Below are 15420 nucleotides of genomic sequence, written 5' to 3'. Positions count from 1 at the left end.
CTACTATCAGTTCTCAAGGGTATTTTCTCCCAAGTCCTTGGTGAGAAAACCTTTAATCATTCAACCCTAATCTCTATGTCCATAGAAAATTACGGGTGAAATTAAGCCTTATTATATCAAGAATCCTCTGGTTTATACATGGTATCCATAGTCCTAGGTGATATCTACTGCAGCGTAATCTTATGAAAACCTCATCAATGACGGTCCATCCTGATTGATAATCATACAACAATTGCAATTGGTCCAAAAAAGAAAGCATTAAACACATCAAAAGATTACCGTAATTATGAAAAACAATATTGTCAATGCAATCGCAAACTCAAAGTCATTACATATATAAATTAGGGACACCCCCTAGCATTTGGGGTTTAGCTACTCATATTGTTCAAAATAGATTCAAGATAAAAACTAGATATTACAAGTAATTAGATGACTTGGATCTTCAACTGCTTCCGCTCATGAAAATCTTCCGCTCTCTGAATTCCTTGATCTCTGTAATTCTTGATCATCTGACAATTCTCCGTGCTTTGTTTTCTCCTCGCCAAAAAGACTCCTTCTTCTCTCGTAGAAACTCTTATAAAATAGTGAAAATCCCTTGGTATTGATTGGAAATCTCCAGAACGCCCTTGCTGCTCAAGTCCAGATAAAAGCCCAAAAATTGGAATAATTTGCGCCTGGGCTGACACAGGTGGCTGTGTCAGGCCCCTGCATTGGCTTTCATTTTCAACTTCATCCCAGGTGGGCTGACACGGGTGGTCGTGCCAAGCCCCTACCTTGGCCTTCATCTTCAGCTCCATTAGGTCCTCATCCTGACACGACCCATGTTAGGTGACACGGGTGGCCGTGTCAGGTGACACAGGTGGTCGTGTCAAGCTTCCTGAAACTTCATAACTTCTTTCCTCGAACGTTAGAATTCTCGACTTTCTTGCACTGAGTCCGTTGGGTCTTCTACTTGGACCTAGAGGGAATAAAAACAAACAATCAAAGCATAAAATCCCGAAAACACGAAATAAAACTAAAAATTGATAAAACGATTGATTAACTTACAAAAATAAAAACTAACTTAAAAGGTGACAAAATGCGAACAAAGTATTCCAAAATCTTTGATTTCTTGTCGAATAAGTGATGAAAACACATTAAAAATGGTGACCGATCACCTTTACATAATTAGACCTTGACTTTCTAACTAACTAAGGCTAAAAAATAGGTAACTGAATTAATTAGAAAAAACTATTATAAACCTAATAATTAAGGAATCCTATATTTTATCAAATAGTATTATCTTATCCTTAAAATCAAGGGTTAAAAAGCGAGTATTTCACATGTTTTCAATAGCGAGTATAATTCTTGTTATGATAGAATTAGAATTTGACATAACTCATTCTTACAAAATCGATTTATAAGGTGAGGGATGTCACTCTATATAAACCATTTGTGAACTCTATCTTTAACCAATGTGGCATTTGGGTTTTTTCAAACACACCACATCACGTCCAACACTATTGGGTTTGGTGTGTGGATAGAAACGGCGGATGACTCAAATTATCAATATGTAAGACTCGGTTTTTTCAGTACACCCGCTTGCGCCCAACACTTTTTTGGGGGATTTGGTGCGCATGTATAAATGGTGGGTGACCCAAATCGATATAAACCCTTTGTGTCATCTATCTTTAATCAATGTGAGACTTGCGTTTTTCATAACACACTCCATCACGCCCAATACTATCCGACTTGGTGCGTGGATATACACGGTGGATGAATGACTCGAATTATCGATATGTGAGACTTGATTTTTCCAAAACACCTCGTTACGTCCACCATTTTTTTTTAGATTTGGTGCTAATGTATAAATGGTGGGTGACCCGAATCGATAGACTCGTGATACTACAATATAATTAAAGTTTGACATATATCATCTTTATAAAACTGACTTATAAAATGAGGAATGTCATTTTATATAAATCATTTACAAACTCTATCTTTAAAAATATTAAACTTGAATTTTTCCCATAGGTATGATTCTGAAATCCAAAATCAAGGAAATCATATTAGATTATGTTTGGTTATCTATCACTATCACCGTGTAAGAATCAAATTTGAAATCATCGTCCTTCCATTTATTTTGTGATATAAAATACTCATCCTATTAGAAATAATTCATTCTTAAGAATGACATTTCATTGGATATATATGTACAATACAAACATACTCCACTGTAGTTGTCCGGGTATGTAGCTCATGTTACACGACTCATGAATGAAATATGATAATAAGCAGTTATATAATGTGTGTGATTAAACCAAAATCCACGTAACATTGGTATAGAAGGATAATTCTTCACGGTTTATGTATCCCTTATCATCATAATAATCATGTATCCTTATCACGAGTCTCTGGCACTTATCAACTTGTTGCTCCAGTGGGTCTTACAAGTACGTTTTTCTGTTGTCATAATTCATTGTATACAAATGACCCCATTTTGTCTTCTTTCATACCCTCAATAAAACACATTTTTTTCCATCACAGCCAATGGACCCCTCTCTTTTGTTTCACATAAAATAAATTTATATTAGAAGAGACGTGTCTCGTGGATATGCAGAGTCGTCTATCCGACATGTAAGATGGTCTATCGCACGTGTTCAAAGTTTAAGATGACTTTATATATAAATTTACGCAGAATAATCAATTTTATAGTAGATGTACAATAAAATTTATGTAATAACTTATCAATTACAAAATTTTACATTAAAATCTAAATGACCGACGGTGTAATCCATGAGCAAAAGATATAACAATCTGGATTAGCGATAATATGTGTCGTTCGCAATTGATTACAATTAAGAGTGACAAACGGGCATGCCCACCCTGTTTAGACCCGTCCCACACAAAAGACTGCGTAAAAAGAGACGGAGTGGAGCAATCATATTTAAGGATGCGGACTTAAAACCTTATTCAACCCCACATAAAAGTGTGGACGGATGGAGCAGATCCGCGAACATTGAATCTTTTAGACCTAAAAATATAAAATTATTTGTAAAAGCCTGTATCCGCAAAAACACGTAAAAAAACAGAACAAATACATTAAAGAGTGCGGACTTAAAATATTGATCCGTCCCAAAAATAAAATGCGGACAAAACGACCCCTAATTGCAATGGAGTCATATGCCACAAAATTTTCTTTTGCATTACATATCCTCGTCAGACACATAAATTGTGTGGCTGAACATTTGAGGCTTTATTTGGTGGGTCTCACACAATCTCCTCCAAAAAAAAATGTGCTTAGAAAACAACAAACTTGAAAATAGACTATATGAGATTGACATGTTAACATAAATCATATCAACAAAATTCCACATTTTAATTCTGTTCTAGAATTTCAAATTTCACCTATAAACATTAGTTTAAAGGCTAGTTTGGCCTTATTAGCAATAGCGTTTGATTCTTCCATAACCAAGATCATCAGGCAACCTATAGAGAGTACTTACCACTGCATTTTATTAGGCCGCCACTCTATTCAAGATTTGGTAGTGATAGTTCAGTACACAGTCAATGAATCTCAATCGTTCGATGAAGATCAGATGGTTGCATTATCAACTATGACTTCATTGCAACTAAGAGCAATTCGAAAAACGAGTTATATGATCTTCGTCGAAACAGTTTGGCCACCAAAACCAAACTAAACATTGTGTTCAAAACATAAAAACGAAAGCGATCTTCAAATAAAAATGTTCGGTCTAACCATGGGAAAACTAAAATTCAATTGCTAGTATCAAAATGAAATTACAACCAAGTGATTGAAGTCCAGGAAGGAAAACTCCTTTCAACCATCATCCATTCAATCACCAATGCCGAAAATAAAACTTAAACCATAATCTTCGAAACAAAACAACCTGAACTAAAAACATAAAAACAGCATAACAGAATACACAGCTATTTCTAACTAAACCCTGATCCACCAACAATGCTTCTAACAGTCCAATGTCTATCCTTATTCTTACCTTTATATTATAACAATAGTACCCGATGAATATCAATGAATTCAATCACTCTGTGTGTGTCTCTGTCGTCCTCGGCGGAGTTGTTTCCATTGTTGGGAAGCAACTACTGGATCTACCAAGAGGTCTACAAGCAAAACTTTCCTTCTTCCTAGGAGAATCCAAAGTCCTAAAGAAAATCTGTTTCACAGCATCTATGAAGTCTTTCTTATCAGTAGCAGAAGACCTAAACTGCTGTCGAAATTTGGTGTGCCGCTTTAGAGCTTCATCCATTGTGATTAGCTTCTCCTCACTCTTTGATCTCGCTCTTTCTTCCTTCACAGCCTCGGAACACAATCCACATATCCATCTTCCACCGAATCTCTCCCTCACGCGCATAATGTATGCGAGTGTGCACTCTTCCACCAGTCCGCAGCAGCAACATTTTGCAGTGGAAACCGCGTCCACCTCCGATACTTCAGTTTCTTTCACAACTTTCCCAACGTCCGCCACTTCAGCTTCCTTCATAACCTTCCCATCCATGTCCAACCCTTCTTTGATTCTTCTGTATTCAATCACAAACAACACATTAACATAAAAATAAAAAAACAAAAACAATAACGGAAATTATAATTTATGAAACACAGACACCAGACACACCACCAAACACAGACCGTGCATCGACATGACACCAATAATAATATCAAAAGATGAGTAAATTGCAACAACATGTATCTGTGTCACTTACACAAGTCGAACACCAAATACGTCTTTACTCAAAAATGTTGGTGCTACATAAATTATAACTAACACAAACCATAGCACAAATCAATGGTTATAACTACTTATGTTTCAAAGATCATCTATTCTTTGAAAATAAAAGAATCACTATTTAGACCGCCCGACTTTGATTTTTTGTGCATATTTATCATAATTTTAATTTGTGGTCTTCAAGACCATCAGTCACATTTGTGATTATTTGACTGCAATATTAAAATTCTCATCGTAATCTCGCGCAACAGCAATTTAAAACTATAATAACTACTGTTGTGTCTGTGTCGGGTCATCTGTAACATGTGGCGATGTCATCGTCTCAGTATCAGTGCAATTGAATTTGACTGCAATTATATGTAATTACAACCATTATAATATCAAAATATAAAAATTTAAAGTCTTAAATCAATGTAAGAAGCAAAAGTGATTATGTAATACCGTGAATTACTATGGAATTGGTTTTGGGAAAAGTTAGGTTTATCGCTCTTTCTCCCACTGGATCTCTTGAACTTGAATCTCTTCTGCTTCGGAAAGGGCTGGTAATTCGAATAGCGTATAGAACATTACAGAGCCGAAAATGGCTCAATTTTCTATGAAGCTATATGATACGACGGAATAGATTGTCGTATTGAGTGATGGATCTTCTGTCTGAAGTGAAGTGAAGAGAATGAAATGAATGTGGAGCAGAGGCAGATAGAAAGATATATACAGAGAGAAAAAGAGATATAGATGCGGATCTTTATTGCTATGTTTTTTTTAATAATAAATAAAGGGAATATAAAGTTTTCTTATACTTTTATTCTTTAGAAAAATTATAAATTTAGATTAAAAAATATAATAAGGATAAATGAATAAGATTTTGTTTTTGAAAAATAATTAATTTTGTTGACCGTTTGATGCATTAAGAAAATAAATAAATGAAAAATATTATATTTTTATTAATATCTCTTCAATTTGTATTAATATATGACCTTTAATATAAATAAGAAACATTGAATTGAGAGTGATGTAAATATATTATAAGCGGATTGTGGTTTTTTTGATATCCGGTTTCAATTAAACTGTTTTTTAAATTCATTTTTATAAAAAGTAAAATAAATAAAAATTGATAAAATTTATTATAAACAAAATATATAAATTTATATATATATATATATATATATATATATATATATATATATATATATATATATATATATATATATATATATAATTGCTTTAAACATAATATTTTTTAATACTATGTTATTTTAAAAGATAGTAAATTTTTAAATACAATACTAATTGTATAAAATAAAATACAATTATTCATTAATTAAAATTAATAGAATATGAAAAAGTTGTGAATGATAATGAGAAATAATTCAATATTAATATAGAATATTTAATATAAAAAAATAAATGATAAAATAGATATACCGGAGTTGAGTGGAGTGAGACAACTCAATAAGTTAATAAGTTATTTTTAAGTCAAACAACAAAAATGTTACTAATATTTTTTAAATATTTAATTAGGGATGTTTATGGATGCGGGCTGACCCACAAATCTATTGACCTAAACCAATCTAATCCATAAATTATATAAACTCATTCATTTACGGGTATATCCAACTTAATCCATAATAATTCATATAATTTTGGTTCAGCTATCGAGTTTGAGTTTTGCAACGGGCGGACCCGTTTATTCACTTCATTGATGTGACTTTATTAACTTTTTATTATTTTTATTATTATTTTAAATAAAAATATAAAATTAATATCTCATTAGTAATCATAATTTTTTTCAGAAAAAGTTATTCTTCACAAATAATACTATTAGACAAATGATTTTTATGTAATTCTAAAATTAATTTTTTTTTTTTTATCATTTCCAATTTATGTATTTTATGAAAATAATGTGTTTTGTTGAATTTTATACTATTATAAAGTGTTATGTCATGTTGATGAATTTTATTAAATATTATATCATGTGTTTCATTGAATTTGAGTGTTACAAATAAGTATAATTGTATTGAGTTGTGTTATATTTTTTTTGTAAACTGACAAAAAAAATCATAAAAAATATATTTTTTATTTGAAACACAACTCGTGAACTTAACCCAACTCAACTCATTAATGAACTGATTGGTTCGAGTCGGTTTTGACAAGAAATTATGAATTAGACGACAGACTCAACCCATTGAAGTTTGAACGGGTTGGATAACGGGTTAGGTCAAACTCGATCCAACCAAACCCACGTACACCCCTATATTTAGTTATGTGAGTCTAACGAGCTACTCGCGTCTCATGTGCGTGGTTGCTAATGAGGTAGCATTTTTTTTACTAAGGTTAAAAAAACATTACGAGAAAATCGAGCTCTAATTTAAGTCTTAAGTCCTATTATTTACTAAGTTTAGTGGTCTCCTTATACGATTTAACTCATTTAGATAGGGTGTTCAAATCTAAAACTATTCAAATAAAAACCAAAGTCCATATATAAGTGTTTTGATTTCATTTTTTAAAAACCGCTCACATTAGATCGGATTTTGGATTATTTTTTCAAAATTAAATTAATCATTTATATATATTTTAACAATTTTGAATATTTTAATTTCTAATATATACTCTCCCTAGTTCATAATATAAGAAAAAAAAATTTAGATACATTGATTGTTGAATAAATCTAAAATAACAAAATTTTCTTATATTAAGAATCAGAGAGAACATTACATTAATCTATTATTGATTAGTTTTTAATTTTTAAATACTACTTATTAGTTTAATTTGACATATTCTTTTTGGTTCTATATATAAGAAAAAATTTATATTTTAGATACATTGAGTAACTAATGTACTTGGACAATATGAGGACCAAATCTATTATTTATTCAATGAATCTAAAAAGTATATTTTTTTCTCATAAGTATGACCAGAGGGAGTTATTTATTTACTCATTTATTTGTTTTCCTAAAATCCACATTCTGTAGTTAAATTCAACGACCCCCTATGCAACGTTCATTGACCCAATACACGTGTTACGAACGATCGCGCGTCATGGACAAAGACACCAAGGTATCATGCAACATATTCGAGAAAGAGGTGTCATACCCGAAAGAGGGGACGAACCAATAAAAGGGTGTCTTGGGAGAACGATGGGCTAATTGCATGCATTCCCCACGCCCACCATAGTATCATCCAATTACACGACTACATGGTTCCCCAATTAAGAGGGCTCGTAGAGGCCGAATTATTTTAACCCACAACCTATCTTTGGACCTTTCACCGGAGCCTAGTCGATGCTTTATACTTACCTTCAGCTCTTGAAGCTTCAAATGGACTTTCTGAATGAGGTTTAGTTGATTCTTCCTAACGAAACTTAGTTGATTTCCTCATGCGAGACTTAGTTGATTCCCTCGAGAGAGACTTAGTTGAGTCCCTCATGTGAGACTTACTATAGTCCTTAAGGAGAGACTTAGTTAAGTCCCTTTGGAGAGACTTAGTTAAGTCCCTTTGGAGAGACTTAGTTGAGCCCCTCAAACGAGACTTAGTTGAGTCCCTCAGGCGAGACTTAGTTGAGTTTGTTAGGCGCGATTTAGTTGAATCTTCCTTGAGCTTTGGAAAGATCTCCATAGTTTCTCTTAGGGAACTATGATTTTTCTATGAAAATCAAATAATTTAATTACCTCATAAGGCGACAAGGATCTTCTGTGGAAGTCCAACAATTTAATCACCATGTAGAGCGACAAGGATCTTCCTGCAGAAGTCCAACAATTTAATTACCCTATAGAGCAACAAGGATCCTCATGTGGAAGTCCAGCAATTTAATCACCCCTTAGTACAACAAAGATCTTCCTGTGGAAGTGAGACAATTTAATTACGTTGTAGGGCAGTAAAGATCTTCAAGCGGAAGTACAAGAATTTGATTACGTCGTAAGGCAACAAGGATCTTCTTGTAGAAGTCTATCAATTTAATTACCCTGTAGGGTGGCAAGGATCATCCTGTAAAAGTCTAGCAATTTAGTTACCTCATAGAGCGACAAGGATCTTCCTGTGCAAGTCCAAAAATTTAATTACCCCGTAAGGCAACAAGGATATTCCTGTAGAAGTCTAGCAAATTAATTATACAATCAAACCATAATAACTTGTCGCAACCATTAAAATATTTTATAAGAGTTTTCCTAAATAGGCAACTCTCCCTCATACCAAACAACTATAATAATATCTCAGATTGACTGAGTTCCATGTTCTTCGAGCCGTCTATTCAGTTCTTTGAGATTTTAGGCCCCACTAGGAAGCTTATGATAAATACTTTATGATCCTTCCTAGTTAGATTGTAGCTTTCCCTATTGGATGGGTCCTACGACTTGTATTAGCACTAAATCATCTTTGTGCATCTCTGTTTGGACCACAGTGGAGTTATATCTTCTAGATGCTCTTTGTTTAGCAGCAAATTCTTGAATGTATATGACATCTTTCATCTCATCAATTAGTTCAATAATGTATTTTAACCCTGCTTCTTTTTCTTCCTCATTAAACTGAGGGCGTAGCCGTGACAATGTGTCGATTTTGACTGGAAGCATGGCGTACGACCCATATACTAGTGTATAAGGGATTTCTCCGGTGGTGGAGTGAGGGTTATTGTGATACGACCATAACACTGTGTAGCTTCTCGGCCCACAATCCTTTGGTGACATCCAACTTCTTCTTGATCCCTTTCAGTATCACTTTATTTGATGATTTCTCTTGTCAGTTCATATGTGGGTGAACGACTGATACGAACTTAGTTTGTAATCCGAAGTTATTGAAAAAGTCAACCACTGTAGTACTGGTGAACTGAGTTTTTCTATGTGAGACAATGATACCTGGTAAACTGAACATGCACATAATCTTCTTCTAGTAAAAGCAATGAACTATTTCTACTGTAATCTTGGACACAACCTTTTTCTCTATCCACTTCGTGAATTAGTATACTCCGACAATCAAGAACTTTAGTTGGCCATAAGCTATAGGAAAAGGTCCCAGAATGTCAATGCCTCACTAATAAAATGGCCAAGGCGTTGTCATAAAGTGAAGGAGTTCAGCTCGCACATGGTATAGATTAGCATGTCTCTAGCATTTGTAACATCTTTTGATGAAAGTCATATTGTCCCTTATTAGAGAAGGTCATTAGTAACATGTTCTTAACAACTTGTAGACCAAGGCTCGCCCTCCAATATGATTGCCACAAACCCCTTGATGAACTTCATCTAAGACCACAATGATTTCATGTTCCCCATGCACATTAGCATGTGAGAGGATCTTCCTATTTTTTTAAAGTTTCCATTACATAAGAATAATTTTGTTGCACACTTGCGGATTTGCTTTTCTTTTGACTCATCTTGTGGTAATTTGCCTGACTACAAATAACATATCATATGGGATGTCTAACCGCCTGCCAAGGCGGTGTCCATAGTGTTTTCCTTCCCCCGCCTATATGCTAAGGATGGCGAGCATTCCTTGAATGATAGGGTAGTTGAACCCTATTATCTTTGAACTAGCAAGTTTGGACATCAGGTATGCCCTGAAATTATGTTCCATGGGCACATGCATTATCTTAAATGTTTTGAAACGCTCGGACAATTCACATACCTTCTTCAAATATTTGGTGACTTGTTGTTCCTTCGTCTGGTAATCGACGTCAACTTAATTTTCCACCATTTGAGAGTTGATCTTAACCTTTAGAATCGACACGCCTATTTCTAGGGCGAGGGACATATCGGCTATGAGAGCTTCATACTTGACCTAATTATTTCTAGCATTGAATTCAAACCACAATAACTTCTCAATCAATAGGTAATTTGGTCCTTCAAGCACTATCCCAACACCACTCCCTTTCATGTTAGAGGCCAATTTCATTAAAAGGATCCAAGGGGGAAATATCCTTGCAAATTGGCATGCTGAACTCTTCTAGAAAGTATGGAAGTACTTGTAACTTGATTTTTCCCCTGGAAATGTACTAGATGTCATATTCAAACAACTATACTTCCTAAGATACCATTCTATCTGCTAGATATGGCTTCTTGAGGACCTAACACATGGGATAGTCAGTTTTTACTAATATTTGGTGTCCTTGAAAATAAGGCATGATCTTTCTTACGGTCACTACTACCGCTAATGTGAGCCTTTCTATCTTCTGATATTGAGTCTCAACACCTCTAAACAATTTTCTCATGAAATATACATGTCATTCCAATTTATTTGTCTCTTAGATGAGTACTAAGCTCAGCGTCTGGTCAGTAATGGAAAGGTAGAGATATATAGGTAAACCTTATGTCGTGCATCACGGGATGAACGGTGATGCTAGGAACACCTTTAACTTTGAGAACGCTTGCTCACATTAATTCGTTGATTTGAACCTCTCCTTTTTTAACGTGGCAAAGAAGTGGAAAGTCGTGTCACCTGCACAAGAAATAAAATAATAATGATGGCTAAATGTTTGGTTAGTTGTTGAACCTCCTTAACATTGGAAGGATTCCTCATGCCTATGATGTATTGGAACTTTTATGGGTTCACCTTTATGCCTCTTTTGGTGATCATGAAACCTAATGATTTAAGTTCTTGTATGAAAATGAGAACATGTTCGAAGTCAGGCGTAAGTTGTAATTCCTAACTGACCCTATGATATCTTCTAAATTTGTTGCATGGTTGTCCCCCTATAATGTCTTAAATATCATATCATCAATGTAAACCTCCAAGTTTTTCCCTATTTTCTTTGAGAACACCACATCCATGAGCCTCTAATAGGTAGCATTAACATTCTTAAACCTAAAAGGCATTAAGTTGTAGTAGTAATTACCATGGCTAAAGATGAACTCTATCTTGGGTGCATATATGGGATTCATCTTAATATAGTTGTACCCTAAATAGATGTCCATGAAACTCAACATCTTGTAACCCGAAGATCTATCACTTAGGTGACATATTTTGGGAAGAGGATATGTATCTTTGGGACAAGCAACATTGAGGTCGGTGAAATCAATACACATATGAAAATTGTTATATGCCTTTCTTACAAAGACCACATAGCCAAACATGAAGGGTATTTGACCCTTACTCTTGAACCGATACTTGTCTGCTTTTTTACTTCTTCATAAAAATTTGTTCTCGTCTCCTCACAAACCTTGCACTTTATTTAAGATATTGGCTTAACTAAGGGTTCTATGACGAGGCGATGACATACCACCATGGTATCTATGTCGAGCATATCTGAGGGCGCCCATGCGAACATGTAAATGTTCTTACTAAGTAGGGTGATCACATAGCCAAACACGATGGGTATTTGACCTTTACTCTTGAACATATACTTGTCTGCTTTTTTACTTCTTCATAAAAAGTTGTTCTCGTCTCCTCACAAACCTTGCACTTTATTTAAGATATTGGCTTAACTAAGGGTTCTATGATGAGGCGATGACATACCACTATGGTATCTATGTCGAGCATATCTGAGGGTGCCCATGCGAACATGTAAATGTTCTTACTCAGTGACTTGTTGGTCCAGAGGCCCAATTTAGACCTCTTCCAAATCTTATGTCTGGGTGAGGCTTTCACTTTTTGCCCCAATCTTTAGGTCCCAACTTGATGTATTAACATTATTCATTTCTGGAAAAAGGATGGCCCTTAGGTGAGAGTGAGGGGTACCTTTATTAATTTCAATCAACTCTAGTAGAATTATTGGGTGATTGCCTAATCCCCCCTGACCGTACCCACATGTCTTTTAGGTAGGGGATATTTTTGGATTAAATGGAGGTTGCATAAGACCGCCCCTAACAGATTGAGAGAGGATCTTACTATGATGATGTTGTTGGGGGTGTAGTGTCTACTATAAGATATTTCACCTCAATGGTTCTAGCACTCTCTCCTAATTAAAATGTTATTTCTAGGGTAATTTTGCCCTTGACTTCCACATGTTCGCCCGAAAGGGCGACTAGATACCGTTGAAAAGCTCCATGCTATTGGGATCTAGTTGGATCCTCTAGAAGGTGCTATAGAATAAGATGTTTTCTAATCTCCCATGGTCCATTAATACTCACTTCACATGTGAGTTGGCATACTTAATCATGATGAACATGTGATAATTATTATAGGGAGTACATTGTTTGTGTCTTCTCTCAAAAAGGTGATTATGGGCTCTTAGTTATTATTGAAGACACTGAGAGCTTTTACGGGTGTAATGTTTTCTATTAACACCTGTTGGCGTACCTTCTTCGAGAGGATCTAGATTCTCCCTCCCCGCACTGAAAAACCTCCAACAATGGTGTTGGTAGTCTTCTTGGAACTTTGCTCGAACATTCTCACAAGAGTATGGAAAAGGCAACTGTGAGTACATGATGTGTGTGGCCTATGTTAGTTTTATCGAGCCCCCACGGTGGATGCCAATTGTACTTGAAAAAAGTAGAAATGTGTGACAACCCTAGTGATTAAGGGCTATCACGGGCTTTAGGTTGTTATGAGCCTTAGAGTTAACTCATGTAGGGTGAGAAGCTAATATACGTGTGTATTTTTTGTATGGTCGTTCATATATTTTATCACGATACTGAGGTATTTATAGTCCCTTGGGCCTGGATCTAAGTCTTCCTAACATATAACAAGCATTCTAGAAATGGGCAGTTGATTCCCTACAAAATTCAAGGAGCACAGTTAAACCCCACGACCCCTTATGCAACGTTCGTTGACCCAATGCACATTTTACACATGATCTCACATTATGGACAAGACACCAAGGTCCCCGGGAAGCGTATCTGAAAAAGGGACATCCTACCCGAAAGATGGGTGATCTAACTAGTAAAGGCAACTTGGGAAGAAAGACGGGCTAACTGTGTGCCCTTATTCCTTCCCCTACAGTCTCTTTTAATTACACCACTACAAAGATGAAGAAGGCAAAATCTTGATTCATGAAAATGAGATAAAGGTTAGGTGGAAGAAGTATTGTTATAATTTATTTAATGAATGACATGAAATCATACTGGACTTTAACAAACTTGATATAGTGAAGATCAAAACTATAATTACTACCATCATATTCAAAAATAAAAGGTAAAAGAAGTGTTTACAAGGATGAGTAACAATAAGACAGTTATTCCAAAAAACATACCTATTCAAGAATGAAAAATTCTTGGAGATAGAGGCATTGAGTAGCTCGCCAACCACTTTAATGAAATTATGAAGAAAAAAAACACTTTAGTTTCAATCTATAAGAACAATGAGGATATACAAAATTGTGCAAATTATAGGAGGTTTAAACTTATGAGTCATACCATGAAGTTATGGGAAATTATTGAACGGAGACTAATAAAAGATACTCAAGTTACTAAGAATCAATTTGGTTTTATGTTTGGGGGTCGACCATGAAAGTGATCTTTCTACTACAACGTGTGATGGAGCAATATCGAATGGACCAAAAAGACTTGCTCTTAATTTTCATTGACTTGTAGAAAGCGTGTGATAGAGTGCCTAGAGAGGTTTTGTGGAAAGAGAGAAGAAAAGGGTTATGATTGCCTATATTTGAGTTATCTAAGATATGTACGAAAGGATATAGCCTAATGTGCAGACACAAGATGGAGATACAAGCAATTTCACAATTATTAGGATTTTACAAGGTTCAACCATAAGCCCCTGGATTTTTACTTTAATTTTAGATGTACTCATTGCATACATCTAAGAGCTAGCATCGAGATGTATGCTTTCTACAAATGATATACTCTACTTGAATAGTCAAAGGCGTATTTAAATGAGAGATCGGAGACTTGGTGATGAGGCTTAGAAACACATGGTTCTTGCATAAGAAGAAGTAAGATGGAATTTATGAAATGTAAGTTCGGGAGAAAAAGAAGTGTTTCTAACATAGAAGTAAAAGTTAGGGGATGGGGCATATTGTCCCATATGTCACATGGTTTAATTATCTTAGGTCTATAATACAAAAGGCTGGAGAAATATAAGAATATATAAACTATAAAATTCTAGTTGGATGAGTGAAATGGATGATGGTCTATGGGGTTTTATGTGACACAAAATCACCACTCAAGTTGAAGAAATGTTTTTAACGGGCATCGCAAAGATTGCGATGTTATATGAGATAAACGGTTGGACAGTTAAGAATCAACACGAAAATAAAATAAGTGTAGTCAAGATGAAGATGTTGTGTTGGATGTGTCATAAGATTAGACGAGATAAGATTAGAAATGACAATATTAGAGAGAGTGTTAGGGTATCAACTATAGTATAAAAGGTGGTGAAAAATAGGCTTAGGTAGTTTGGACATGTAGAGAGAAGACTAATAGATTTTATTGTAAGAAGAGTAAATCAGATGGAGAGGAGTCAAACAACTAATGATGTTGTTGTCAGTGTAGTGTTTATATGTTTCAAATATAATCCATCATTCTATAATATAAAATTTTAAAATATTTAAGTTATATTTTATTTCTAACATATTTTTCTACTGCATCTTTAGAATATTAATACTAATAACAAAAAATAATTTATAACTATTTAAAAACCGATTTAAATTAAGGAGCATTAAATTGGATAATTTTTTTAACTAAAAATTCAAAACTGTAGGTGTTTAATTGGCTGCATTATATGGTAAAACACTAGATGGTTACTAATGTCCTGACTGATGTCATGACATGTATGTGTGACCACATTGTAGTTACTGCAG

The 15420-nt window shown here is 34.5% G+C and overlaps 1 protein-coding gene across 4 annotated transcripts; it reads right to left on the bottom strand.

Moving 5' to 3' along the window:
* Positions 1–3741: 3741 nt before the first annotated feature.
* LOC127093888 (uncharacterized) lies at positions 3742–5475 on the bottom strand. 4 transcript variants are annotated; one of them, XM_051032782.1, is made up of 3 exons: positions 5187–5475; positions 5020–5092; positions 3742–4539 (listed from the first exon to the last, which is right to left on the bottom strand). In XM_051032782.1, the coding sequence occupies exons 2-3, from the start codon at positions 5061–5063 to the stop codon at positions 4044–4046; spliced, it is 540 nt and encodes a 179-aa protein (XP_050888739.1). In that variant the 5' UTR covers positions 5064–5092; positions 5187–5475; the 3' UTR covers positions 3742–4043. The 4 variants fall into 4 exon arrangements, with proteins under 4 accessions (XP_050888739.1, XP_050888740.1, XP_050888742.1 ...); XM_051032783.1 differs by having other exon boundaries at positions 3742–4536; XM_051032785.1 differs by lacking the exon at positions 5020–5092 and having other exon boundaries at positions 5187–5473.
* Positions 5476–15420: the final 9945 nt, after the last annotated feature.

Source organism: Lathyrus oleraceus, chromosome 6 (genome assembly GCF_024323335.1).
Source record: "Lathyrus oleraceus cultivar Zhongwan6 chromosome 6, CAAS_Psat_ZW6_1.0, whole genome shotgun sequence".
NCBI classification, from domain to species: Eukaryota; Viridiplantae; Streptophyta; class Magnoliopsida; order Fabales; family Fabaceae; genus Lathyrus; species Lathyrus oleraceus.
This window is presented reverse-complemented; position numbering and strand designations above follow the sequence as displayed.